This window comes from Cardiocondyla obscurior, linkage group LG02, assembly GCF_019399895.1.
Source record: "Cardiocondyla obscurior isolate alpha-2009 linkage group LG02, Cobs3.1, whole genome shotgun sequence".
Classification (NCBI taxonomy): Eukaryota; Metazoa; Arthropoda; class Insecta; order Hymenoptera; family Formicidae; genus Cardiocondyla; species Cardiocondyla obscurior.
Genome location: NC_091865.1, coordinates 2,611,335 through 2,638,950, shown reverse-complemented (window position 1 = coordinate 2,638,950; position 27,616 = coordinate 2,611,335). Strand labels below are relative to the sequence as shown.

Below are 27,616 nucleotides of genomic sequence, written 5' to 3'. Positions count from 1 at the left end.
AATCTGATTTCGTATCTGTGTTGCATAGCGCAAGTGGTAATTTCGCTTAGGTCATAAATGAAGATTGCGCGCAAACGTGGAGGGATACGAAAGATCACGAGGTTGTTCGCAGAACGCTATTCAAATTGTAACAACCAGCACGTGATACGCGTAGCATGTTAGTGCAACGAAATAAAAATCATCTTTCAGCAATGGTAAATAGTCAAGGTACTGATATTGTTAAGTAATAAAATTGATAAGAAGAAAAATTCCATTTCACAGAGAATATAAATAAGCGTGAAAAATTAAAATATGCAAGATTACCTTTTTTTTTTTCTTTTAATTAATCTTCGCCGACACATTCTATGTTTTTTGTTTGGTAAAAATTCTACGTCGACCGCATATAGGATATACATGAGTAACATACCTTGACCTCTCTTCTCTCTCCAGTTTTATGACGTCACATTGCCTGAAATACATCGGCGACGTCATCGAAAGCCTACTCTACGCGAGCGTTGCTCGTTCAGTAAAAAATGGTCGTAATGAATACGGCCGACGCGGTTTGCGTGTCGACCACTTGGTCCCCTTATCACATTTGGCGGAACCATATGTACGCAGTTTTTTTTTTCTTTTTTTTTTTTTATTTTAATTAATCTTTATCACCGGAAACAACGGCATTCAAACTTCCTGCCTACGTATAGCTGTATTATTCGTCTGCCTGTATCACGTATAATTGGTCTAATTATATTAGATACTTTATTAATAATAATTTTAGCTACTGAATCGGAAATAATAAATTAAAAGAGAATGACATTTCACAGATTAATTGTTATTCTCTCGTTGCAGGAAGTTTTACATCGTATTTTTCTTTTTTTTTTTTAAATAAATCTAAAATAATTTATTAGAGAGACAAATAATAAATGTGACTGAGAAAAGTCCTATGGGGACGATGTTAGTTCCACCACCTGGAAATAAAACATAATTCAATTATTTGATTATTCAAGTTGACCTAAATAAGTAAACGAAAAAAGGTAAATGACGATAAAAGTCGCTTTCATTAGTCAAACGTTGCTTGAAAGGCTATTTCCATCGTCATTGATTTTTACGCGATAACGGAATTCATTGTACTAAACTTATTTCCGAGATTATACGTTCAAGAAATAGCAGTGCGAATCGAGAATTCGATAGAGTGCCGCTTTCCACGCTTCCTATACGGGAACGAGCAAAAAAGTCTGTTCCAGATATGTTGCTGCGGCGACGTCTTATCAAATGCTAATCGCAAAAATTACAACACAGCTTTCGAATTGGCGTGCGAGCGCGCGACTCGTAATTGCAAGCACATTACTCTGCCACATAAAAGGGCTTTATGCGCATTTGTGAAAGGTCCCCCTTAATCTACATTGCGCTCACGTAGGCGGGAATAAAACGCGGCTGAAATTTTTCTATTAACCGAAAGTTTAACCAAGTGGTCAAGGTTACTTACCTCTTAAAAAAAATTTCGAACTTTCCGGATGTTCCACACAAACACTGGCGTTCGATTTGTGTGGCATGTAGCCCCAATTACATGCGCACTTCCCGCTTTTGCAAACCATTCTGTTCCCATTGCAGCACTCGTAACATTCACCCAGATTCGTGCAAGCTTCACCGAGATCTGTAAAATTGCATAAATATAAATATTTTAGATAATTCTCGCGTAAAAACAAACTTAGCACGGATTTATAGAGGTGTCTTACATTTTATCTTTAAGCATCTTCCAAATTTGTAGTAATCCTCTTTGGCGCAAGTGCACATTTTAAATACTTTCTCCGTTGACGATTCTATTATATCTGTATTATTTTCAGTGCTAGCACAAATTGCGCCCAATGTAACGGCAGAACATTGAGTGTCCAATAAGCAAGATTCGCCAAAGGATGATACTAATAATATGTTTTAATTAAAATGTTAAAATCGCTGATAATGTAAATATGAAATATTTTACCAACATTTCTTTTTAACGCACAAACTAATACAAGCATTTACCTGGTATGCACGAATTAATAGATTCTGGCACGTAATTCGATTTACAAGAACATGTATCTGAAATACATATAGTATTATCTGGCGCGCAGTTTTCGTCACTCGTGCACTTAGCATCGATACCTGAAATTAAATCCCTTGAAATTGGTAATTTATTAAAAAAATATTAATATAAAATATATAAATTATTTTTTAATTAATATTTTTATTAAAAAGTAATAAAATTTTACCTGCCAAGCAAGCCCTGTTCGATTCATAATGATTCTTAGCACATGTGCATTTTTGTTGCTTTTTATCACAAGCTGAATTTGGTGTTATGCAATCATTGTTTTTTTCGCAAAATCCTCCAATTTCTAAAATTCAGTAAAAAATTTAATTAAACATAATTAATAAAATAATACATTTTATTTAAAAAAAAATGTGATAAGATAGCTGTTGTTTAACCTGCCGATCCTACACAAGTCATTTTATCTTTGCTTAAGTGCATGCCAGTAGGACAAGTGCACGTATCGTTGCATATTAAATTGCCTGTGAAATCTTTTACAAAGCAGTCCAGATCTTGTTGGCAAGTTTCACCGAATCCCGTGTTTCCCCAGCAAAATAGTTCACTCTCCACGTAATGAGACGTATTCTCGTTGCATGTACATTGATTGTTATTGCACGTAGCATCCGGACCAAAGACATAACATTGCTCGTCCAGCTGACAATTTCCCATATATTCTCTTGTTACTAAACGAAACAGCATATTCGAAATCAATATAATTCATCAAAAATAATTCTAGAAACCGCGACGAAGTTACTTACCGTCCAAACATTCGCGATTATCTTTAGACGCAACTGTGCCACTCGTACAGCTCCATTTTCCTTCGCGACAAATGGATTTCTCGATAGAATTATTTTCACCATTTTGACAGGGCTCTCCGAGTTCTGCGGATGCAAATATCTAGATATAATTATCTCCAAAATTATGCTTATACCGTTATTATTAATATTACCTGGAATACACTCGGTGCTCGAATTGGAGGCAAAATATGCACGATCGCAACGGCATGTTCCGGTAGAACCACATATTGCATTGTTTACTGCCTTGCAGTCTTCGTCAGTTTCACAATCACTGCCAATTTGAGTTTCTAATAAAAACATACACGCGCATAAATACATTTACAGATTCGATACTTTAATTTATTAAAGACTTAAGCTGTGAAACTTTTAAATTCGTACTATTATACATTTCTCATTAAAAATTCATATACTAACTTTCATCCAAAAGTCCTTTGCTTAATGTGACGTCAGACGTAATTTGAACAATTTCATCTGTTTTGGATTTTACAGCACATACGAACTCATTACACGTCGCATTATTAAAAGTACAATCGATATCAATCGTGCATTCGTCGCCGACGGCTGCAATTGAATCACAATATTTAAATATTACAGTTTTATAGATTTTATAAATTTTGTAATCCTTACCTTTTCCCTCTCTCCGGCAAGTGCGATATTCACGTTGATAAAAGCCGGGCTTACATTTGCACATTTCCTCAGCCGTATCGCAGGTGGCTGCTTCAAAATCGGCGTTCACGTAGCACTCAATATCTTGCTTACATTTCTCGAATAAGCCTACGTAAAAAAGAACATCGCTACATCTTTTCTATTATTTTGCATTAAAATGTGAAAAAAAATCAATGCAATAAAGACAATAATAAAAATCACTCACCGACGTGCCGATTACATCTACCATGCAAATAATAATAACCGGGACCACATACACAGACATTTTCCGTGCATTTAGCGCCGCTGAGAAGGTAAGCGGAACACTGCACGGTGTCCTCGCATGAATCATACAATCTGGTTGCAACTGCAAAAAGTAAAGTTAGTTTTTTTTTTGTTCCCGTACAATTAAAAATAATTCTAAGAAAGCAATAAAGTTCTTATGAAACATTACCTTTAACGCAGGCTGTCATATCGGCGTTAAAAATAAATCCAGAGTCACACTGACACAAATGATTACTGCACACACTGTTGTTCACCGTGCAATCATCATCCAAGGCACATTTCCACTCATTATACAAAGTTAACGTAATATTATTTGTATCATTTATATTCCTGTTCTTCTCTTCCGATAAAATATAATTTTCAAGCGTAAACACTAAAACATTTTATATTTTATTTTAATTTTTTTTTTATATTTATTTTACATTTTATGATAAGTATAAGAAGATACGATTTAAGTTAATTAGAACGGAAACGATACTGGCAACAAAATAATTTTATATTTAAGCAAAGCAATGATTAATGATTTATATTTATTAACAAAGTATTACTTGTTTGTACAGAGTAAAAGTTGAATGTTAATTATATTTTATTAAAAAGTTATATATCCGTTTTCTGTTCTCACTCGCTTGTTTAATATTATATTTCAAATTCTTGTACACTTACCATGGAGGACCAAAAATTGCGAATACAATAAAATGAATATAACTTGCGGAGCTTGTCGCATCTTTAAATCTTGAGAATATTGTTGCGACGTTTACAATGATGAAGTTTAATCAGACTGAGCAGACATGCTTCTTTTATCAAATCTAAGACCAGTGCCGGCGCTGAATTAAATGTAGAACGTATTTTAATTTTATTAATTTTATTATAATATTTTGAAAGTAATAGCAATTTAATCTCTGAAAAAAAACTTTTTTTTTCTACATCCTATCGTAGTTTATTATGTTTTATGTTGGTAGTTGCTTTTAATATAATTATTAAGAAAGTATTTTTTTTAAGTTTGTTTTATTTTATAACGTATTCATGTTATTGGGAAAAAATTCCTTTGTAATGATAAAGAATTTTATTATATTTAAAAGAATTTTACACTTAAAGTGTACACTTGGTTCTTTGTAATATACAACCAGCACTGTCTTATGATATCGATCATCTCGATTGGAACACCTGTTCTGTTATCATAAGAACGTAATCTTTAAAGTAATATATGATATTTCAGCTCATAATGATTAATACGTAAAATCCTTTATACACTGTAATCAAGATAAGTTTAATTATTAAAAAAGCTTACTTAAGTTTACTTAAATTAATCAATTTGAAACTGTACATCGATAAACATGAGCAAAAAAAGCACAATAATTAATTTAATATAGGCAACAATTTAAAATAGTTTTTATATTAAGTTCAATTAAAATTAAAATTAGACAACCATATACATTGCGAGATGAATTTCTGTCGACCACAAGACATAATTATCAGCTCTGCTGACCTGGGAAAGATAATTGATGATCCCATAAACATCTTCCTCATACCTAAAACTGTGGAAAGAGATAAACTTTTATCTCGACCTTCTATATACTATTTTACCAGGTCGAGATTAATTCGTACTACTGCAAACATTAATGATTTTGTCTGTCAGAGAAATGTTCAGTTTAAGATTATTCGCTCATCATGAAGGAACAGTGGAGCATTAGTGAGAGTGAGCAATATTATGTGTTTTTATATTAAATAAAAAGAAGTGATAATTAACTTATGTTGCAATTTGCAATTACAGAATTTTTTTTTTAATCTTACTAAAAAATATTAATTAATATAGCTTTACTTTCATTATTCTTACATTACGCTTTTTATTTTTATACATATTAATTATAAATTAAAAATTGAAGAATTGCATTTATAAATCTTTGTTATGGTAAATGCATCAATTTAAATTATTCATGTTAAATATATTTATTTAACGTCTTTAAATAAATGTTTCTTAATGAAAAATTGCGATTAAAATTCGTAATTAAATATGAATTTTAAATTCTACAGATAAACAATTTGCGGAGATGGAAGAAGGATTACAACAGGAAAAGCAAAAATATGAAAAAAAGATTGAATACAAAACCAACTGTTGCATACAATGTATATCCTATCTCAGATTGATATTATTATTCGAAGTAACACTATTTCTTGGTTGGGGATGTTACATGGTCTTCCAGATTTATATTCCTAAAGAAATGAAAAATGAAACAATTATCACTCCTGAAAGATATTCACCGGTAATTGAATCACTGCCCGTAGTACAGAAGTCACATCCAGCTACAGAGATGCCTGCGATTATTGTTAAACCTGAGATCATTATAGATAAGATAAATAATTTTTTAGAAGACATAAAATTAACAAAAGACCAGGATTTAAGGCAAGACAAAGTAGTTCTAATAAATATACCGTATGTGACGCATACGAATACAGAAAATTCTAACGTACGAAGTAACAACGTAGCGGAGATAAGTCCTATTAATAAGTTATTAGGGATACTGTCATCCAGAAATTTAATGCGTGATAAAAAGAAGAGCTCGATACCGCAAAAAATTATTTCAGTTCAATATATTGATAATAATATTAATACCGAGGAGAATAAAAATTCTCCCCGGCGCACACAATTTATGGAGAAACTTCGAAACATAGGCAAAGCAAAAGTGTCTAGTGATTTCGAAAAATTCGAGAACAGAAATTATTTTACCGTGAATGTCGATCGCTTGACATTAGAAAGTCAAGAAAATCATGCCTCAGATGTGTCCAACATACTTAAAAATGTAGAATTTGACGTTATAACGATTTTAAATCCTGAAATGTTTGCAGATTTTACTAATACTTTGCAAAATTCGAAACAAGAGTTTTTCGATTTAACTAAAGATGTGACATTAAATGATCGCAAAAAATCTTTATTTGAAAATACCGATAAACAAGTAAATGCACATTTCGAATCAGGTTTTGTCATTTGTCCACCCTACGAGTCTCATGAATCTTCCGACGTGTTAATAAAAAACTCAATTAAAAGTATTTCTGTTTCCCAGCCAGTAACACAAGAAATTTTAGAACAAGGCGAAAACGGGTCAAGTGATAATACCGATGAAAAAAATCAAGATAAACACGACGTAAGTGACAGAAAAAATTCGATGTCAGTGTCTGCGTTCGGAAACCAAGATTATTCCGATACGTCAATAGTTACTGTGCAAAATATAGTGAAGCAATATTTACCCGAGGATCTCGCACAAACAGAGAAAGATGAGGAATATGAATCAACGGAGAATATTAAGAATTCTGACAACAAATGGCTGCAGCCAACGGTGCAAGGTAGCGTGAAGTCCTCGACTTCCAATGTAGAAAAATTCCGATGGATTAATGCACCTCCGAGTATGGTGGAGCTTATATCAGGAGACATACCGAAATCAAACGAAATACATAGTCCATTGTCACGGGATACAGACGAGAACATGAATATCGACGACGTTATCCCGGGAAGTCAGTGTGAAATAATTATTAAAACAGGTATTCTCGAAGTAAAATGTCCCGCCATAAAATTCGACGAGGAATGGAACTTCACTTCTTCCAGATCGCCTTTGACCGACGATCCGGAAGTCACCAGTTTCGAAAAAATTTTCGATGATTATTTGCGTGCCGAATGTAGCACGAATGCAAATGATAAATTCGAGGCTGAAAATATTTCTGATAAAAGTTCCGATAAAAAAGTTACAGCGCCGCAAGATGGGAAATCTAAAATGATTAACGCATTCGAATTACAAGAGAGTACCTCGAGCTCGAAAATTTCAAACGACGAGTCACCAGAATTATTCAATACGGAATTTCTCGATTTTCTTAACAGCAAAGAAATCAATCAAGATTATGCTAATTATGATACTTATTACGACTTAAACGAGAGAAGCATAAAACAAGTCACGACAGTATCTTCGTCTATTTCTGAACTCAGTACCAGTGCTACCGAGTCAAACAGAGAAGAACATTTGTTCTTCGATATGTCCGGTGCACGACATCAAAAGAAATTAAAAATTAACAAAGAACAGGATTTGGGTGTTACCGATGAAACTTCTACGGAGGATTTAAAAGATTTTTCCGCTTTGAAAGAGAAGCTAACTTCTTTGTTTAAAAATGAAATGTTAAATATTATGACGCAGTATCTATCAAGAAGTTCTGCTGAGAATGATTATCGGAACGACATTTGCGATATTCTTCGTTATGCGCGGTCCATGTTCCAACATCCATGGCGCGAACAATACGTTGCTTTAAGAAAACTTTTAGAACATATACGCAATTCTGATTATTTGGACGATGCAGATGATTCTCATCGAAAGAAACGAATGATTGACGATTTAGCATGGCAACAAGGTACGTTGATTACTATATTTATTATTATACTCATTATTCTTTTGCTAGTTCTTACGATATTTTTAAAAACTATTAATATTTTTTTGATTTAAAATAATGTTACAGATGAGGTATCAAATACATTAGAGGAAGATGACAAAGAGATAGACTTGTTGAAAAATTTGAAAAAAATGTATCAAAAGATGGAAATTCTTGCTCTCACTATCGATAGACTTCACGAACGATATCTTCTTTACAATAAACTCGATGACGATTATGTCTCAAGTGAACTTCCGGCTGAAAGTGAAGAACAAGAATTGTACGCATGAAGAATTGTACAAGTAAGCGAGAAGCTCATAAATTTCTCTTATTCATAGTATCGTAGTTCCTTGTTCTTCTCTCTTTCTTTCTATAAATTTCATATTTTAATAAAGAAATTTTAAAGGCGTTATAAAAATTATTTATGTACTAATTATTACGAGAACTGTTGTTGCATTATAATAACGTACGTTTAATATATTTAATACGTAATATGCTCACGAAATTAGTTCGTAAAAACTGCAGAGATTTGACAAAAGCATGCTATGGAATAATTAGTGCGTTGCTCATATGCCTGTGCATAGGCCTTGAACTTATTCATGCTAATTTCTTACGATTTATTCGTAGCTGCGTTAATGCGATAACATCCCATGCGTTGGATAAACGACGATTGCAATTGGTTCTTTGGTGATTATAGAATTGAAAAAGTAGGCCGAGCTCATATATCTTTAAAATAGGTTCTTGATTATACATATTGAAAGTGCACAGCCATTGATTACTGTTTCCGCTTTAAAATATATTTATATTTAGCGTCATATTTACGATTACAAGTAATTTTTGCATGTAAATTAATCAACAAGTTTGCTATTTATTTGACTAATTCAACCGTACGATGTTATTAATTAATTTTGTGTTAATAAAACGCGTCAGTGCTGTCAGTTATTAAAGATATAATTAAAAAAAAATTAATAAATAAAAAAAAATATATAAATATATTTCTGTAGAGCGTGCAGTATCTTTTACAAATATTACAAAAAAGTTCAGTCATTCGTTCAGCGAATTTCAATATTTAAATCGATCGGAAATAGAAGCGCTGCGAAAATTGCTCGATATATTCAAAGTTATGTAAATGGGACTTTTAATAAAATATGATTGCAATCTTATCAAGCTGATGTAGCGTTGCGCTTCTTTATTAATGCCAGCCACTAAGCCAATCACGGGCTTAATCGCACGCTGACCTTACACCTTACAGTTTCGTGAAACATGCAAGATCGACCGCGACAGTTCGATCAGTATTTCGATTACCGGACGAGCATTCCGGCAAATTGCCTTGTAAATCACGACACGTCTTGCACGCGTCTTGTTAAATTTATGAATCACACGCGAGCCTTCGTGATCGACGATCGATGGCGAGCTTTCCTCGTCGAAGTTAAAGGCGACGCGGTGGTTGTAAAATCGGCACGACAATCCGACACCCGCCTTTCCGCCAGCATGCTGCGGTCTTTGCGAGGCAAGGCGCGCGATGCACTTGGCGTGCAGGCGGATACGTTTCTACGACTGTCCGCCTATAAAATACAGGCAGCATAGCGATAAATTTTCAGTCGCTTTCGTGCACGAACAGCCGGATGCGCCTCCTTTGTAACTTACGTAGTTAACATTTAGAGCCCGATGGAAATTTCTCGAGCTTCGAAGAAATGTAACGTCGCCGATTCCGAGCGCACGATAACGAAAGAATTTAGCTATTTCAATAATTTCCTCCGAGAACGATGGCGAAAGTTTTTATTCCGAATAATACATCTTATTTTATACGAAACGTTAAACTTTTATGCACTTTGCTTTAATTTTTTTTTTTGAAAGATTTAAAATATTAAAGGTCTCTCAACGCATGTAGATCAATTAAAGTATCTGCGGGATTTTTAGATTATTAGTTTATGTAATTCATATTCGGCGGAACAAAAGCAACTTTTTTTCTCTAATGATTGGAAAATATATATATTAGAAAAAACCCTTTTAACGAACATTCCTTTAATTTTCTTTGAACCAACGGAGGCAACTTAAATAGATCGTTAATATAGCTGCAGTAATTACAAAGGCTTGATTCAGATCAGACATGTCTATCTTTATAAAAATCTAAAAATTGATTATAATCAGATTTAAATAAATCATTTCACTCACATTAATACAGCATAGAGATTTTTTAAATTACCCATTCATATCCAGACCTATTTTTTCAACAATAGATGAAAATAAATAATACCCGCAGAAAGTAGAATGCACTTCAGAAGTTTCTAGCTGGCATCTCGAAAGGAAATCAAGCCGTGTGTACGTGTGTTAGGTTCATAAAATTTGCTGGTAATGCTTAGCAATGACTTAGTAATGAAACATCTAGCCGCGTCTTTCAAGGCGATCGAAGTTCAACCAGCTAGCTTCGTATTCAGATCTCAAGAAAGGTGGTAACCACCCTATGGCAGAGCATTTTCTGCTTTAGTAGTGGCAGCACGTAGGAGGTTTCGTAGTGGGGGAGCTTCAAAGGCTTAAAAAGCCTTCCGACGTCCTTGTAACACGCAGTCTTTAAATCAAACATACTGGTATCCCGCGTACGTAGACCGAAAGTGCGAAGAGCACTCTCGTCTAGCTCTGCCGTCGCGGCTACATTTAAACTATCATCGAAGTGATCTGGTGTATCGGAACTCGAGGTCAATTTGTTAAACCGATAAGATAATAAAAAAAAAAAAAGACGGAAGAAACAGTTTAGGGTGAAATCATCTGGGTGAAGGAACTAGAAATTTGAACGCGAGGAAAAAGTGACTTTCCTTTCCCGCGAGTCGATCTCTGCTTCGTTTCGTGAATTTGTGATCGTTAAAAGTGATAATTAAGTATCATTTGAGATCCGAGAGACTATGAGAGGCGGAATGGGTCTTCAAATAAGTTTTATCGTTATATTAATTATATCAATGTTTTCGCCGCCACTGTCCGCTGCCCTTACCACCTTCGGGAAAAGCAATCCACAGAACCAGAATCCAAACCCACCGCCGCCACCTACACCAAGTACGTTAGAAATAATAATTTTGAAAAGCGTTATTAATATGCAAAGATTTTTAATAATTATAATTTAATTTTGTTGTCCGAGAAGATGAAATTAAAATTTAATTTAAAAGCAAACTTATGAGTGAACGAATATCTTGAAACGTATCGATTCCGTCATTATCTTCTAATGACTTAATATTAAGGAAGCGAAGATTTATTCCCTTACTTATTTTCTTTTCATTTCTAACTAACTCAGCATTTATAAAATAATTATTTCAGAATGTTAGTTATTTTCCTTGCTTCGTATTCGGAAACTTAATGCCTAGTAATATGCCAAAATAATATTACATACATTTTTATGAGACCGAGAAGCATTAAACTGGTTTAAAGGTCAAATAAAATTACGGTTTCTCGCACAGAATATTATATGTAACATAAATACAATTGCAGTTGGTAAAGCTCGTGAGTGTAGGGTGGATAACGATTGCATTGGAATTCAAAATACAACGTGCATGTCGGACGGACGAGATGGAAGGACTCGATGTCTCTGCGGCGATTACACACCACCAGTTAACGGAGCTTGCACTAACAAATTTAAAGGTAATATATTTTTTTTTACCGCAGCATTAATTTCCAATTTATATAAAAAAAAAATATTCGATAATGAACGTCAAAAGCCCTACACGTACCTCGCCTATGTAACGTTATTTTTATTCAACATTTTTATCTTGATATTCTCATTGCCCTGCGTATTTTTGTTATGCACATGCTTGGATTTCTTCGAACAAGTTAAATTGGAAAATCGTTTGAACGAGAAGACGGTAGGGATTTGCATACACTTACGTGCTACGTAGCAATATGTGAACACATACGTGTGATAATGTTCGTAGTCGGTCTATGGTTATCTATGCAAATTGGCACGGGTAAGAGAATATCGGCCCGACCTACCTCGAGCAGTAACGCCGGTACAAATTCCCTTTTCTGTAATTTAGCTTTGCGGGAAAGAAACGAGCGAATGTGGAGCAGCATTAATTTCCTAAAACAATATTGAGTTACTGGTCTTTTGCAAATTATATGCGGTGATAAAGATGGGTGGCGTCATTTTTAAGATAATCCAATTGAGATAAACAAATCATAAATAAATTAAAAATACGATTCTGCGGCCACTCATATTAAATGGTGTCAATCAATTTTTAAACAAGAGAATAGCAACAACCGTACCTGGTACGATCCAACCAATGAATTTTGGAACTTTTGAAATCGTATAACGTGTACCAAGCAATTTGTAGTTCGATACGTAATATTAGAGGTTCGTGAAACGACCCGGAAACTCGGCAATTTCATTTGATTAGATGATCACTATGCACGTTTCCCTCCTGATCTTTGGCAGAGTTGCCGATGATTGCCCCGAACGTTTTAAAGGTAATTAATCATGGTTACGAATCGATCGCTGGTTAAAATTATATTCACGTTTGTAAAGCTCGACGAAATGTACCTACCGCTATTGCGATAAAATTACAAATACTGAAATCGTAAAAACTCACATAAATTATTAATTAATTATTAATTAATAAACGTGAACGCTGTTTGTTAAACGTTTCGCTAAATTTTTTTGTCAAAGAATTTTATATCTAAAACAATGTACTGTAAATCAAATAAAAAAAAATGCTTCGTACTTAGCTTCTTATATAAGCTTCTTATAGTTTATAAACATTTTTCAATTATTGTATAAAATGTGTTTTTATTTTCTAGCACTTCACGCATCCTGTAATTCGGACGGTGAATGCATAGACGATGCTCAATGCGTAGTGCGTAACAACACAATGGGAAGACGCTGTTATTGCCGAGAAGGATTTTACGAAGAATCGCCGCTATATTGCAACGGTAAAATTTACTTTGCTCCATACCGGGAGAATTATTATTAGTACTTTAAAAACGATATATAATTTATTCTATAATTCTAATCATTTAACTGATTCAAGACCTGCTTTTATTATAATGCAATAAACAAAAGTTCAAGTATTTTTAAATTAATAATCTACGATAAGGGAGTATAATTTTCTGCATGCACCATAAAAAAAATTTGCTTAAAATATTTACATTTTTATAGGTTGCTCATCCATCTTCACGTTATATACAACGATTCTCTTGGCTGCTTCGCTTGCGCTTGGAAGATTTAATTAAAATAAAAAAAAAAATTCGAGCTTTTAAAAAATTATATTGATAACTCCTGAATCTGTATGATAACTCACAGTAGTAGAAAAATTAAATTCTTCAGAATAAATCAAAGAAGAAGTCGCCTACGACCACGCATTTATCTAGAAAAAAAGAAATAATTAAACTGTAATTCAAAGAAAGCGTTGCGTAACATGTATGTACGAAATGTTTGAGTTTCAGAATGATAATGCACATTTATGTGTCAAATAATGATAAAACACGAGGAATTCTTCGTTAGATATAAAATATTGTAGTTGATTTTGAATCAATTGTGATTAATGAATAATATACATCTAATGACTGTTAATCAACTGTAAACAAGCAATTTTTTTTTGCGTATTCACCTATAATCTTATTACAAGTACATCGAACGCTTCACAGTTATTACAATTAGGCAAACATTATTATAGTTGTTACCAATGCAATGAGATTAGATTAAACATTGAATTAATTATTTTACATAAATTTTTCAACGTTTTACTGTGAGAGCATAGCTTATCATTTCATTATTATTAATATATTTTTATTTTATTTGTTATTATTTGTTATGTAACGATCACACTACGTGTGTGAAAAAGACTAAAAGGGTATATAATAATATTAATAATATATTTCTGATAAAATTTTATTATTAGACGTTGAATTTGACTACTTTTAGGATCTGAGGTAATAGAATAATGCTTTGATAGCAAATTTTTTGCAATGTATACTGCAATGGAATATTAAGCGATTAAACTTAGTGTTTTAACTGCACTCTGATAAATAAAACAATTCATAGAAAGATGTACCGGCGTATTAATATACTTGGAATAAGTTATTATATTACATTTTTCTTAATGCACAAAGTACATGACAGAAAACTGTTAATAGAATGTTTACGAAAATTTTTATCGCATCTATACAATTTTCTAAATATTTTAAAATTCTAATCCTGAATCAGTTCTTAATAATAATTAAAGGGTTTATTTCTTCGCTACATTTAGTAATCGCATAGATCAGCCGCATAATTTATTATAGCGTATAAGTATCTTTTGTAAACTTTGTAATGTGATAATGATCAAGAAAGCGTAGTTTTATCTATTAATCTCACTCTAATGTCATTTTATGTATTTGAATATTTCTTGCACAAATAAATCCTTGCATCTTTTCGCAATATTTATTGTTTCGTTCAAAAAGCGTACTTGTAAGATAAAAAGAGAAATAACAGCTTTCGTAAATTAGGTACAGCTATCTGATTTATTTCAAAATTTTTTCATTGTCATTTTTTTTTAAACACCAACTGCGTTACAGTGTTTCCCGTCTGTCCGCCAAACTGGAACGTATCCGCAGGGAGCTGACTATCGAGTTCAAAATCTGCAAACAATATTGCATTATTATCACAACGTGCACGTCTCAAGAAATCACCTTTGCAACATTCCAAAGATAATGATGTGAAAGCCGATAACTTCTTTTGCGGAAAAACACTTGTTCCTCGTAAACAAGTGCACGCGTGATAAATTTGATTGAATAAAATTGAACAAATGAGTAATATATGCGGAATGATATATGAATGACCGAGCTATTCTTCAGGTTTAATTAAAATTTATACTAACGACTTGTAAAATGCCGCAACAGTTCTTCTTTGGTCCAGTTACAAGACGTTAAGATAAAATATCCGTCTGGTAAAAGGATTCGGTGTATATTTTCTATGTACTTCTGCCGTTGTGCCGTCGAGTTTTCTGGATTTAAACTGATAGCGTCGTACGTGCCTTTATCGTGAACGATCTTAAAATCGTGCGGCAATGTGTTGTCGAGTATATCGCAGATCTCTATCTTCACATTTGGAAAATTGTTATCGTTTAATACCATGCGAGCCAACTCTACTCCTTTCTGCGAATAATCCACTCCCACTAAGTTCGCGAATCCCTCTTTCGCGAGTTCCACCAGAGTCATCGCATTACCGCATCCTACATCGATGATCTTATCGTTCTCTTTGTTCAAATTTAATCTAGCGGCGATCCATCTAGAAAATGACCATCTTCATTTCAGTTCCGACATTTTTCGCGGACCATACGCGCGCGGGTTTTATTTATTAATTTTTTATTTTCTTTCTATTTATAAATCTAAAACTTTTTGTGACTTAATAATCGAAGAATAATCCTGTCTAACAAAAGAAAATATATTTTTAAGAAACAGAAAAATATACGGGCTATTAGATTTTTTTTGGGGCTTGACCGAGCGCGAGTTTTATAACGACGACGCTCTGAGAGCTCGAAAATAACGGTTCGTCTCGAGACAAGTGAAAAAACATGCTCGGTGTCGAGCACGGAGCGTTTTCTTTGTGGGGGAAGGTATCTCGAGCTGGCCAAGCGCATAAAAAACGTAAACACATCTGGCCTTGAGCTCCGCGACTCCGTGCGGACTCTCTCTTTCGCGAGAAGGACAGCGTCCAGTTGACGGTTGGACCTATCGCTGTCTCACTCTTTTTACGCGGTCCTCTCTTTCTATCTAAGGGCCGAAATCTCTAACGGTTACTTCAGTCTAGTTGCGGAGCTCCGGGCGCGAGGACTCGTTTCTAATCGCTCCGCAATTTCGCGCGTTTTCGACCGCGGATAGGAAAGTATCGGACCCGAATAAGTGTCGACGTCGTCGACTCGGTAACGAGCGATCATATTCCGTATTCCTATATCATTCTAATCATCGTTCGGCGCTTTATTCCGCCTCGAAAAAGTGCTCCGGAAATGTTACTCCGCGGGCGTAATGGACGGAGCGTTCGTTCTGAAATTCGCCGGCGTCGCCCGCGTCCGACACGAAATTCGCCGCGATCGGCATCTTCGACCCGCCTCACTCGCCGCCTTCTTCAACGGCATTCAACGAATTCCGGCGACCGCCATTATCAGGGTCAGATTCGCACCACGTCCATCTTCTTCGTCGCGGCCGAGACTTTCATTCCGTCTTGAACGAGCGACTTTCGTGGAACTGAAGGAAGTGCGCGGGGAACATTTCTATCTCGGCCCGATTTTATTCGTCGGTTAACGCAAGCTCTCGGCATCGAGCACTCTGCCGACGAGGATCGATCGAAGATTCAAACGTGATCTCACTTTACATCATAGCTCAGCTTCTTGCATCGAGCTCGAGGACGACTCTAGTGAAGACCCGGACGGAAGTAAACCGACGCCACGAATATTAAGAGTACAAATTTCTACAACAATTAAATGATCGTTCGTTGCGCTTCTTAATTTAAACCGCAAAAAATCGCCGCGATAATCCACCGTTCTTTCGGTCGTTCGTCTCTCGAGTGAGTGTTAGAGATCAGTGAAAGTGATAGCAAAAAAAGCAGAGCAGTGTAATATAGTGTCGAGAAAAGTGAAGTGCTACAACCCGTCAGGATAATCCAGGATGCTGCCACGGAAAGACGAAAGACAGGACGGAAAGCAGGAAGGAGAAAAGAATGTCGAACCCCCTCATCCGTAGATCACTCAATTGTAAGTACCCTAAAGAAATTAATATATTTAACTAATTGTCCGAATCTAATAACGCGCGCAAAATAATTCTCTAATTAAATAAAAAAAAATTCTTCCGTTTTCTTTTAAATTAAAAGACGCAGGTATACTTCAGTTATATGAATATATCTTTGTTAATTCATATTTTTCATACGAACAGAAAATTAACTTTCAATCGACAATTGTAGAATAAATTATCCTGAATTATCGACGACGAAAATATCGCGTATTATCGACGGTGACGGAAAGCCGCTCGGACTCTCGAGATGGCGCGCACAGTCGCGCGTAAGGGAGCAGTCCCGATTGCGTCGTGCGGTCGTTCGCGTTATCGCGGGAAAGCTCGCGATCGATTATTCCCGGCACCTGTGCGCTGTTTACCCGCGGCGTGTATGAGACGCGTGTTTCGCGTGCCGGTTCCGGGCCCTGGCTTACCGTACAACCTTGCGTGCGTTGGCCGCGCCGAACCATATCTCGCCCACGTCGCCGTGGTCGCGAAAGTTCTCCAGCTCGTGCGCGTACGCGTTCTCCCAGCTGTGGCAACAAAGGCGAGTCAGAAAAGCGGCGAGTGATGCACAACGGGTGTCGTGCGATCGCGGTACGTATTACTTACAACTCGAGAGTGCCCAGGTCCGACGGCGTTAGCTCCTCGCTCGCACGCTCTGTCATTATTCCACCGCGGTCGATCGCGCGTACGTGCGACACTGCCGAACGTCACGCGTTCTGTTACTCTTGTTACGGAGGAGGCTCCTGTGACGAGGAGTTCGCTCGGGCGATACCGTACACGCGAATCTCACCGTAATCTCAAGCTGAACGAACCCGTTGAACAGTCGCGATCGCGTTGTCGTAAAAAATAATGAAACTGACCGCGAGCTCGATCAGCGAGATATTCAATCGCGAAATAATTTCACGACATCGTCAACAGCGAGTTGCTCGCTGGTTTAACGTCTCGTTACAAGGTGGCGGCACCGATTTAATATTGTCGGCTGATTGTCGACGACGAACGCACGTTGCGTCAATTAATTAGTAAATAAGGAACTTTTGCGATTCTGCGTGAATTCATTTTGTGGTGCTTTACTTTGAGAATTCATATCTGGAGACGAATACATTTGTCAAGGATTATATGTCGTATTGATGTTTGTGTGCGAATTACAGGTGTGAAATCCACTGTATGTATTTAATTTTATATTGTTTAAAATAATTTTCGAACTATTATTTATCCGCGGGAACAAACTTTTTTTTTCGACAATTTTAAGCAATCCTGATCGATTGTATACCGAATTCGTTTGTACAATCTTTTTGTACAGCTGATTACGTGTATCTGCAAGTGATTTGTCGGACATAACCTAGTCACGACGATGAAACTTGCTCTTATCTAACGGTACCATCGTGATAGTGCACTATGCACAACTCGTGTTAACTTTTACGTCGAAACTTTTAATTTTTCCAGCCCGAGTTAATTAGTGCTATTTAAATATGAGCCTTAACAGCCTGTTAGCAAGCTTCTTATACTTTGGTAAGTAAATAAACCTTGACATCATATCCTGTACTATCTTAAATTACATCCCGTAAAAATGATTCCACTGATAAATGACGGTAGCAAAATATTAATGACAATTTTCTCTTTTATCTCACTCAATGTTAAAATTTTTCTAGCAATAATAGGCATAACATGCTTCTCTGTTCAAAATAACATGCGACATTTATTACTTGTTGACTTCTTAAAAATTACAAGTTTAATTTATTAATTTTATATTTTATGAAACCTAATGTTATTAAAATGTAATTTGTACATTTTTTTTATCTATAAAAGTGGATTAAAAGTTCATGTTTTGCTTCACATTTGTCATTTTTACTTGTCTTAAAAAAATTATTTTTTTATAGTTATAAAATAAAAACTGGATAATTATAATATAATATTGTATAGGACGACGATGCGCAAAATCTACCACTACAGTAAGATGCTATGCTTCTGTAGCTGTAAATCCAGCAAACAAAGACGGAACAAAACCAAAAACCGGTATAGTAATGCTAAATATGGGTGGACCTAGTCACACTAATCAGGTCCATGAATATTTGCTCAGGATAATGACTGATCGTGATATGATTCAGCTGCCAGTTCAAAGGTTTAATTGAAATTTAATAAATATATCATGATATCCATGTGAACGTTATAAGAAAAGATATCTTTTATAGAAATATGTTGCAGTAAATTAGGTCCTTGGATAGCGAAACGACGTACTCCAGAAGTACAGAAAAAATATTCTGAGATAGGTGGAGGATCGCCAATTCTACAATGGACGAATAAGCAGGGCGAACTTTTATGCAAAAAGCTGGATAAAATTTCGCCTGAAACCTCACCTCATAAATATTACGTTGCCTTTCGATATGCAGATCCTCTCACAGAGCGTGCTCTTGAAAGCATTCGCAAGTAGGGATATTATATATTTTCTTGAACGAAATGTAGTCTAAATATATGTAACATACAAAAATGATTGTAGAAACGTGAAAGTTTAAAAATAATTTGTAGAATTCTTTTTTTTTTTTCAGTGATGGAGTACAGCGTATTGTACTTTTTTCTCAATATCCTCAGTATAGTTGTTCAACTTCTGGCTCGAGTTTCAATGCTATATATAATTATTACAAGTCTAGGTGATTATTACCCTTAATCCACTTTTATTATACGTATTTTCAAGTCAATGTAAATTTTTTTTTAATTATCTATTTATTTAAAATTAAAATTTAATACCGTGCATGTTTATTTCATCCGCTGTTATAAATACCTTTGGCGTACATACAAAAATAATTGTATTAATTGAGTGATCGAACGCCTAATGTTTTAATATAAAATATTATAAATGAAAATAAGCAGAAAATAGAATACGTTACAATATACGTGCAATAAAATAGAATTTACTTTTCAGAGATTTACCGAATGACATGAAATGGAGTATAATTGATAGATGGGCCACGCATCCGCTTCTTGTGAAAACATTTGTCGAAAGGATTAAAGAGGAACTTGCACAGTTTCCTAGCGAGAAAAGAGACGACGTGATAATTTTATTTTCAGCTCATTCTTTACCAATGAAGGTTAACATGAGTCAGTGTGCGCTTAGCTTTATTATTTAAAAATGAGTTTAATTAATTTTTTTTTTTTTTTTTATAATTAGGTTGTACACAGAGGAGATTCTTATCCCTCCGAAGTTGGAGCTACAGTCGCGTTAGTAATGAAGGAATTAAATTATTGCAATCCATATAGCTTGGTGTGGCAATCAAAGGTATATACGTAACAGTATGCGATGTAAAGATTTTTTTTAATTACCGAAACTTAACCGATCTAGAAAAAATAAAAACGTTGCACATGGTTCATTATTATATGAAATATACCTTTATTTAGGTTGGACCTACGGAATGGCTTGGGCCCTTTACCGATGAAGCATTGAAGGACTATGTGAAACAGGGAAAGAAAAATTTTATTCTAGTGCCAATTGCATTTGTGAACGAGCATATCGAAACTCTTCACGAATTGGATATAGAATATTGTCAAGAACTTGGCGAAAAAGTATGAAGTGTTATTCTATTTCAGTTAATGTAACGAACCAGAGTTGTATTTTTCGTTTAACTTTTCCAGATTGGTGTCGAAAAAATACGAAGGGCTGCCGCGCCTAACGATCACCCTATTTTTATCGACGCTTTGACAGACATCGTCGCGTCTCATCTTAAATCAAAACAACTCGTCAACCCTAAATTTTTAACGCGGTGTCCTCATTGCGTAAATTCGAGTTGTGATGCTAGCAAAAAATGGTACGCTAAAATCTGTAACAATTAATGTTTCTGATAGCGCAGGCACAAAATAAAGATGATTAATATTATATTTAGATATGAAATAATAATTATTTGTATAATTTGCTATATGAATTATATGTAATTTTATATGGTGATTTGTTAATAATTAAGTTTACGTAAATGTAATAAAAATAAAACATGTATTATATTTGTAGAAATCATATAAATAATATTGAATAAATTATCTTATTTGTTTTATTTCGTGAATTTTCTTTGTAAAATTTCCTCTAGATATGACTCGTTTATCTCCTCGTTTCCGATATAATCCAGGATAACTGACGTAATATGGTTGGTTTTTAAATAAATATTTATCTTTTGTCAATAATATTTTTTAGTTTGTATTAATTTTTGTCGTTTGATGTATTTTATTGAAAAATCTGACGGTTTAGTGGATTTCACTTTTCCAACAAAGTAAAATTTATAATTAACTACCAGGTGTCGCATCGGCGATCTCGACTTTATGGTACTCCTTTATTTGCTTACTAGCTTTGTCTTGAAAAACGTGGCGACAATCAGAGCGTAATAATTCTATTATTGCTATACGAGAAAATTACTGCATGTCAAGCTTGATAGATCAGACCGTAATAATCCTATTATTGCTATACAAGAAAATTACTGCATTTTACATATCAAGCTTGATTTTATTTTGCGTTATACATATAGCGGTTTATCATGATATTCATTTTAATATTTAATTAATTATCCTCACGCGTATCGCGGATGTTCGACTACAAAACAGTTATTTTATTTTTATATTTAAACGTAAGTGTAAAACGCGATAAACGCGCACAAATTTTTTTTTAATTGCTTTTCAATCATGATAGTGCAAGAAAGAAATTTTTGTCGCCTCGGGATAAGTATTACGAATTGTCACGAACGATAATAATATCGCGAGCGCTATATTTGACGAATTAAAGTAATTTAATTAAAAAGTAATCAGAAAAATTATGGAATAAAATCACGTTTAATTTAAACAGATTTGTGTAGTAACTTTATACTTTTAAAATGTTTTATATATTAATGTACGATATTGAATATTTTGTTGGTGAAAATTCTACGCGTTTTATCACTAAGAGAAATAAATAATTTGTAAGAGAACACGCGAATAATAAAAAAAATCGCATTTGTTAAATTAATAACGTTGTAAAAACGCGATATTAATTTGTTTGCATGGTACGCTTTTGTAACGTGAAAGTTTAAATATCCTTTAAACATTCGCTAAATAAATCGTGCAAATAAAAATGAAGCGAATACCGTACGCGTGTGTACGAATGATAATAATTTTAATTCAAATTAAAAAGCGTACAATTAAATTATGTCCTACATTTCGTATACGAGCATACCTTTTGTTCGATATTCTTTTTAATATTATAACAACACATTATGAATATCGCATGCAAACACACGTAAGCGATTATTTCGCCATCGCAGTGTAAATATCAATTTTATAAAAAACTAAAAACGTATTGACTCATATCCCTTCTAGAACTTTGGTTCTAATTATCCCACCCATTCATACAATTTCTTTTCCCAACTATTCGCTTCGGCGCTACTTGACGAGATAAATAGTTGCCGCTATTAGTTTCATTGTTTAATTAAACGGCAAATAAAAGTCGCGTTAGATTTTAACCCCCCGTCCTCGTGCACTTTCGACGTCTTCTAATTTTTTCCTTTTTTTTTCCTCTCTCTCGCAGATTCTTCACGACGAGGGGTCCATCCCAGCGGCAGCGTCATCGTCGTCGGAGTGCCGTCTCCACCACCACCATCACCGCCGTCGCCGTCGCGGCCGCGCTCGAGGTATCGAACGTGAGTCGCGCGGCGCTGCCTGCCGCCGCGCCAGCCATATAAATGCGTGACGCCGGTGGAGGCGCTCAGTATGTGTCATGCTTTGCGAGCGTGTTCGTCGCCCGTGATGGCGGCTCGAGTGCGGTTGAAGATGCGCCGCGGCACCGGCGTGTCATCGTTCGCCGTCCTGCTCTCGGTGTGCGCCGTGTTGGTCCCCGCCAGCGGAATGTTCGAGCACCGGCACTGCGACCACCAGCATCCGCGAGCACACGAGGTAAGTGCCCTCAGCACTCTCTCTCGGCTACGGCCGATTCTAACCTCTTCGCGATCCCTCGTCCCGCGAGGGCTCCTTAACTTCCCCCGTCTACGCTCCTTTCCCGTAAGGAATGCGCGCGTACGCGACGTCTTCGCGATTGATTCTAATCCTCCCAGACATTTTCACGCCCGCCGCTTTCTCCGTTTCCACGCCGCGATGGGTTTCGCTTCGTTGAAGGGAACACGTTAGGTCGAGCGCGTCGAATCCGGTTGTTGTGGCTCGCGGTGGTGTCCGTCGCGTGCGTTCGCACGTGCTCGTCTTTCTCTCTCTCTCTCTCCATATCTTTTTCTCTCTCGCTCGCGTCGCGATATCGTATCAGCTGTCAAAGTCTTCTTGTTCCACAGGGTTTCGTAATACGCGACGGTTCAGCGGACGCTTAATCGCACGTGGGTTACTGTCGGGATATCAATCAGGATCGAGTTCGATCGCTTCTTAATTGACTCGTTACGATTAAAGACGTCCGCGCGTGTCTCATTTAAGCGCGGTGTTTCCACGCTCCATTCATACGTAGCGCCGATAGAAGGAAGACTTCGGTGAATGTTTCCATGCGCGGTGGTGGGAGGGGGGAAACACGTGTTTTCGGAACAGCACGTGGCTGCTGTGGGATGTCTCGGCGCGTTGACCCTCCACCGCGTGTCGCACGTCGCATTTCACGGGCAGCTGAGCCTCGATCATGTTTACGACACATGCTGCGCGGTGTCTCGCCGAAAGGTCGAGTGTCGTTAGTCTTAATTATTCAGGCGAGTCGAGATCGATGGGTGACGTTTGCCAATATATATTTTATTATCCCACCCGCTTTCGTGCGACATAAATTTCTTTCGTGCGTGCTAAACTCGCAGTTAAATAAAATTGCAAAAAATTGACTTTCGCGCGTGTAAAAGTAGTCGGAATCGCTTGTGAATTAATATACGGACGGAGAAATACTGTTTTATTCGATTGCGACGGAGATTTGTTTTGTAATAATGATCGCTATTTGTAGTTTGAAATCGTTGCAAATAAGATAATTTATTACAGTCTATTTATGGAGTAATATACTTACGTTTATTGCCATTAGTTCACGCAATTTGCTTACCGATTGCCCTCTTGTATTGTCATTTCGAGGAGAATGAAATTACATTTAGATGGGATACGTTATAATTTAATGATTTAACCTTCTATCACACGCTTTCAATGTGTGGTGCACTTTTAGATCATTCACGTTCTCTCGTTACGGATATCGTTTATCTCATTAAATCTCTATCATTAGTATTATATATCTCTCATATACGTTCTTCAGACTGCATTGCATAATATTGGCAAACGAACTTCGTTGATATTTGATGCTTAATGAATAATTCATAATTATCGTAATAATCATATCGTCAATGAATATTAATTATATTAGTTGCAAATATTAATTGTTGCTCTATGCTGCGAATGTTCATTGATCTATAGGGTATTCTATTATTTGACGCAATTTTGCTACTATTAAGCGAATTCGTTAAAGCAGAAATAGTTTCGGTAATTAGCGTTTATAAATCAAGAGCCTTTTTATTTTCAAAATTTCTTCTGCAATATTAAATCTAAATTTTTTTCAACAACTTTGTAATATTTTTTTTCTGTTTTTTTTTCTTTTTCTTTTAAGCAATACGTCGGAAGTTCATGTACGACAATAGATAATGGTGAAAATTATAAAGCTACGGAATACCTTTGGTTAAAGGTAAATTGATTCCACTTTGATCAAGAACTTTGTATGGAAAAAGTCACGAAATTGATAGAAAATTTTATATTGTGCGACCTGTATCATTTATTGGGGACTGTGATAGTAATAGTTTTTCGCAAACTTTAATTTTGTCCTTTGTACGCAGATTCTTTTTCATATGACAGGAAACAATCGACAGATATGGCACAGGTTTTAAAATCACGAATAGACAGACGATTCGGTCAAACGATCCGTTTTCTTTTCCATCTCGATCTCTTTGTTTTTATTTCAGAAAAGTAAATTTAATTTTTAGGTTTAGAACGATTGTTGCGTCGGTGATTCTATATTCGTAGATAAGGTTTGTTTGTTTCTTTATTCGATTAATTTTTATAGTTTTTCTTAACAAAAGTCAAAGTAAAAATTTCTTTAAAAAATAGAATACAAGGTTTTAGTATTTATAGAATTTTCTTTCACGTGATAACAAAATATTTAAAAACAGAGGTTTTTGTCATTTTTACCTATGTCTAGTATGGAACTTTTGCGAAATTTGATTTATGGTCTTGTGACGAGTGGTATATAAAATTATTGACGAGTTTTTAAGGCTATCGTTAGTTTTTTTTTATTTTTATTTTTTTAAATAGTGCGCAATGAAAGAATATTTTTTATGCTATTTTAAAATACAAATCCGGATAAAAAATATATTTTTCTCGGGGGACTCGGTTATTTTCTTGCGCTAAAAAATAGTTTCCATTTCGACGCGAAATTGAGTGAAAAACTAGAATATTTCGATGGCGTGGCTGTGCCCATGGGCACAACTTCAGGATCTAACGATTCTATTGTTAACATGTACTACACGTGAGTTTACATATCATTCAAAACAAAAATAAAAAGTGTTGACGTTCAATGTTTCGTTTGTAGAAAATGGAAAGTAAACGTATTCCCGTCGCGTATGCGTTAAATATATATGTTAGAGCGACGCGATTATACATAAGTCTGCATTATTTATCTTTCAATCTTGATAATAACATATTAAACGAACGATATTTAAATAACCACCGATAAATCGAGCAAATCTAGTTCGGAATAAGAATTCGTATTTATAGTGCAACTTAATATAAACGAATCGTTTTAGCAAACAAGTTGAACCGTCTTTCAGGTCAAAATGTACGGCGATCGTTTTATACGTACGTGTATTCGTTTTAAGAATCGTTTGCGTGGGAATATAAAAGTTTATGGCCGTTCCACTTGTGCTTACGGCATCTCGTACTAGCATTTGGGGAATTTTCTGTTTAGTGATTCCACTGTCATCACCTACCAATTTTGCGCTCTCCCGAGAACGTAATTCTCTTCTCTACGATCGTCCTTTATTCGACATAGGGTCGACGATAAAAAGAGATATAGAATTATGCGAATTGCGTGTCTCTCGTTGGCGACCAGCCAACTGTTTACGGGCTTCTCTTTTCTGCCGAGCTAACAACACGGGGAGGGAAAACTCGGCGGATCCGAGTTTTACGCGTACTCTATTTTCTTTTAAATATTCCTCTTTTATTCCTACATTAAAAAGTTACGCGTTAATTTGTCGTCAATCGTAATCGTAAAAATTAAACCGTCTGCAGAACGGACCCAGGTACGTGTAATATTTATCAATTTGCTTATTTTCCGCTGAAAGTGCCGGGACTTTACGTTACGATTATCGCTCGTAATTTTCTTTACCTGCGAAAAGAACGCATGGCGCGAGTGTCAGGTTTTCATTACGATTATCGGAAGTACTTTGCGCGCCCGGTCGCTACCGCGATGAGAATAAAAGTAAAACGAAGGTCGCACGGTTTCGTAGGAAAAACTTTCCTGGTGCGAGCGCTTCAATGAAAGTGTACGCGAATGGAATTTCGCCCGAGTTACACGTATGCGCGGCGCTCTCGCAAAATCCAGTATTTTTCTCCGGCACTGATTTATTTACGAGACGGTCGGCTGAAATCTCGTGCGCGGAAAGGTTATTAAGAAACTCGATTCCCATCGAAGTTTATGGGCTTCGTGAGACGTGCAGCGATATATGCGACGGTGAGGGGCTTAAGAGGGAGGACATCGGAAACCGGACACGCGAGCTTTAGGTATTGCATTATTTTTTTCTTTTTCTTTTTTTTCGACGATCCCTCGGCTCGGATCGATTGATCGGGAGCGTTAAGACCTGTCCGTCCCGACAAATTATAAACGGCACGCAGAAACCATGATGGATTATCGGCGACGGTACACTCTCCATCCGGTTAATCGGTATTTATGCGTATCTCGTTGGGGAAACTTTTATTTCTCAATTACATTTTTCCACGATAAAATATTGGATATCGATATGGATTTATAAAAATATTAAAACACTTGTTTCATTTAGGTTATTAAAAGAAAAAGAAAAGAGAAGCAGTTTGTTTGAGAAATATTAAATTAAAATCGAACGTCCGGTAATTAAATTCGAAGTCGACCGATTTTTTTTTAATTTTTATTACAAGTATTATAGTTAATCACGTTTCGCGTTACGTTATTCCGATCGCGGAGGTTGCGATCTTTCGAAAGCGATTTGCACATTGCGAAATCCTGTGCTCAATGTAACGAATCGTCAAGGATACTAAGAAACTGGCTGGTATAAATATGATTATTCATATGATACGTATGTAAGACGTAACAAATAAAATTATGATTGATGATCGGGCCGCGAGAATATTTTTAAAACTAACGGAACCTATTATATTCTATATGATAGAGTTAATTAATCAATTATAAAAATATGAATAGAGAATTTTTCTTACGTACACGTTCCGATAACATTTTAATTAAAGTACACAAAAAAGAGTTTGCATTATAGAGCCGCAATACCGCTTTCCTATACGAAAAGTGTATATTTATAAAATATAAAGTTTATGATACCGCTTGCGGGATGATAATGATCGATATGTAGTTTTGTAATCCGGCCATCTGGTGCCGGTTAATTAGGATCTCCGCGGGTATATTCGCACGCGAGCGCTCGATTAGGCACTGACACTCGCAAAAATCCTGCCGCGTAAGTGAGACGTTCGATTGGGAATAATACCGGACGCAATAAGA

At 35.6% G+C, this 27,616-nt stretch overlaps 6 protein-coding genes across 8 annotated transcripts in view; 4 read left to right on the top strand and 2 right to left on the bottom strand.

Moving 5' to 3' along the window:
• Positions 1-787: 787 nt before the first annotated feature.
• On the bottom strand, positions 788-4,566 carry LOC139111887 (multiple epidermal growth factor-like domains protein 10). The gene is made up of 13 exons (XM_070672480.1): positions 4,432-4,566; positions 3,938-4,141; positions 3,710-3,850; positions 3,466-3,612; positions 3,253-3,399; positions 2,991-3,125; positions 2,800-2,922; positions 2,440-2,724; positions 2,226-2,348; positions 1,999-2,118; positions 1,713-1,895; positions 1,463-1,630; positions 788-944 (listed from the first exon to the last, which is right to left on the bottom strand). The coding sequence occupies exons 1-13, from the start codon at positions 4,490-4,492 to the stop codon at positions 868-870; spliced, it is 1,914 nt and encodes a 637-aa protein (XP_070528581.1). The 5' UTR covers positions 4,493-4,566; the 3' UTR covers positions 788-867.
• A 799-nt stretch (positions 4,567-5,365) lies between these two features.
• LOC139111252 (uncharacterized) lies at positions 5,366-9,338 on the top strand. 2 transcript variants are annotated; one of them, XM_070671404.1, is made up of 4 exons: positions 5,366-5,464; positions 5,800-8,157; positions 8,263-8,477; positions 8,803-9,338. In XM_070671404.1, exons 1-3 carry the CDS (start codon positions 5,437-5,439, stop codon positions 8,463-8,465), a joined length of 2,589 nt encoding a protein of 862 aa, XP_070527505.1. In that variant the 5' UTR covers positions 5,366-5,436; the 3' UTR covers positions 8,466-8,477; positions 8,803-9,338. The 2 variants fall into 2 exon arrangements, with proteins under 2 accessions (XP_070527505.1, XP_070527501.1); XM_070671400.1 differs by having other exon boundaries at positions 8,263-9,338.
• A 1,072-nt stretch (positions 9,339-10,410) lies between these two features.
• On the top strand, positions 10,411-14,574 carry Sosie (oogenesis-related potein sosie). Its single transcript, XM_070671505.1, has 4 exons — positions 10,411-11,223; positions 11,653-11,802; positions 12,955-13,086; positions 13,313-14,574. Exons 1-4 carry the CDS (start codon positions 11,076-11,078, stop codon positions 13,384-13,386), a joined length of 504 nt encoding a protein of 167 aa, XP_070527606.1. The 5' UTR covers positions 10,411-11,075; the 3' UTR covers positions 13,387-14,574.
• A 62-nt stretch (positions 14,575-14,636) lies between these two features.
• LOC139111303 (EEF1A lysine methyltransferase 2) lies at positions 14,637-17,800 on the bottom strand. Its single transcript, XM_070671493.1, has 4 exons — positions 17,512-17,800; positions 17,334-17,432; positions 15,012-15,421; positions 14,637-14,772 (listed from the first exon to the last, which is right to left on the bottom strand). Exons 1-4 carry the CDS (start codon positions 17,565-17,567, stop codon positions 14,678-14,680), a joined length of 660 nt encoding a protein of 219 aa, XP_070527594.1. The 5' UTR covers positions 17,568-17,800; the 3' UTR covers positions 14,637-14,677.
• Fech (ferrochelatase, mitochondrial) lies at positions 17,479-20,928 on the top strand. 2 transcript variants are annotated; one of them, XM_070671479.1, is made up of 9 exons: positions 17,479-17,496; positions 18,349-18,414; positions 18,826-19,024; positions 19,108-19,329; positions 19,449-19,550; positions 19,823-19,988; positions 20,069-20,176; positions 20,296-20,460; positions 20,530-20,928. In XM_070671479.1, the coding sequence occupies exons 2-9, from the start codon at positions 18,375-18,377 to the stop codon at positions 20,725-20,727; spliced, it is 1,200 nt and encodes a 399-aa protein (XP_070527580.1). In that variant the 5' UTR covers positions 17,479-17,496; positions 18,349-18,374; the 3' UTR covers positions 20,728-20,928. The 2 variants fall into 2 exon arrangements, with proteins under 2 accessions (XP_070527580.1, XP_070527571.1); XM_070671470.1 differs by lacking the exon at positions 17,479-17,496 and adding an exon at positions 17,893-18,053.
• Positions 20,929-22,605: 1,677 nt separating this feature from the next.
• Positions 22,606-27,616, top strand: part of Invadolysin (leishmanolysin-like peptidase, invadolysin) — a 217,513-nt gene continuing 212,502 nt past the window's right edge. The window contains exon 1 of the mRNA XM_070671411.1: positions 22,606-22,803. Within this exon, the coding sequence (XP_070527512.1) occupies positions 22,621-22,803 (183 nt within the window). The 5' untranslated portion in view covers positions 22,606-22,620. The remainder of the gene's footprint in view (positions 22,804-27,616) is intronic.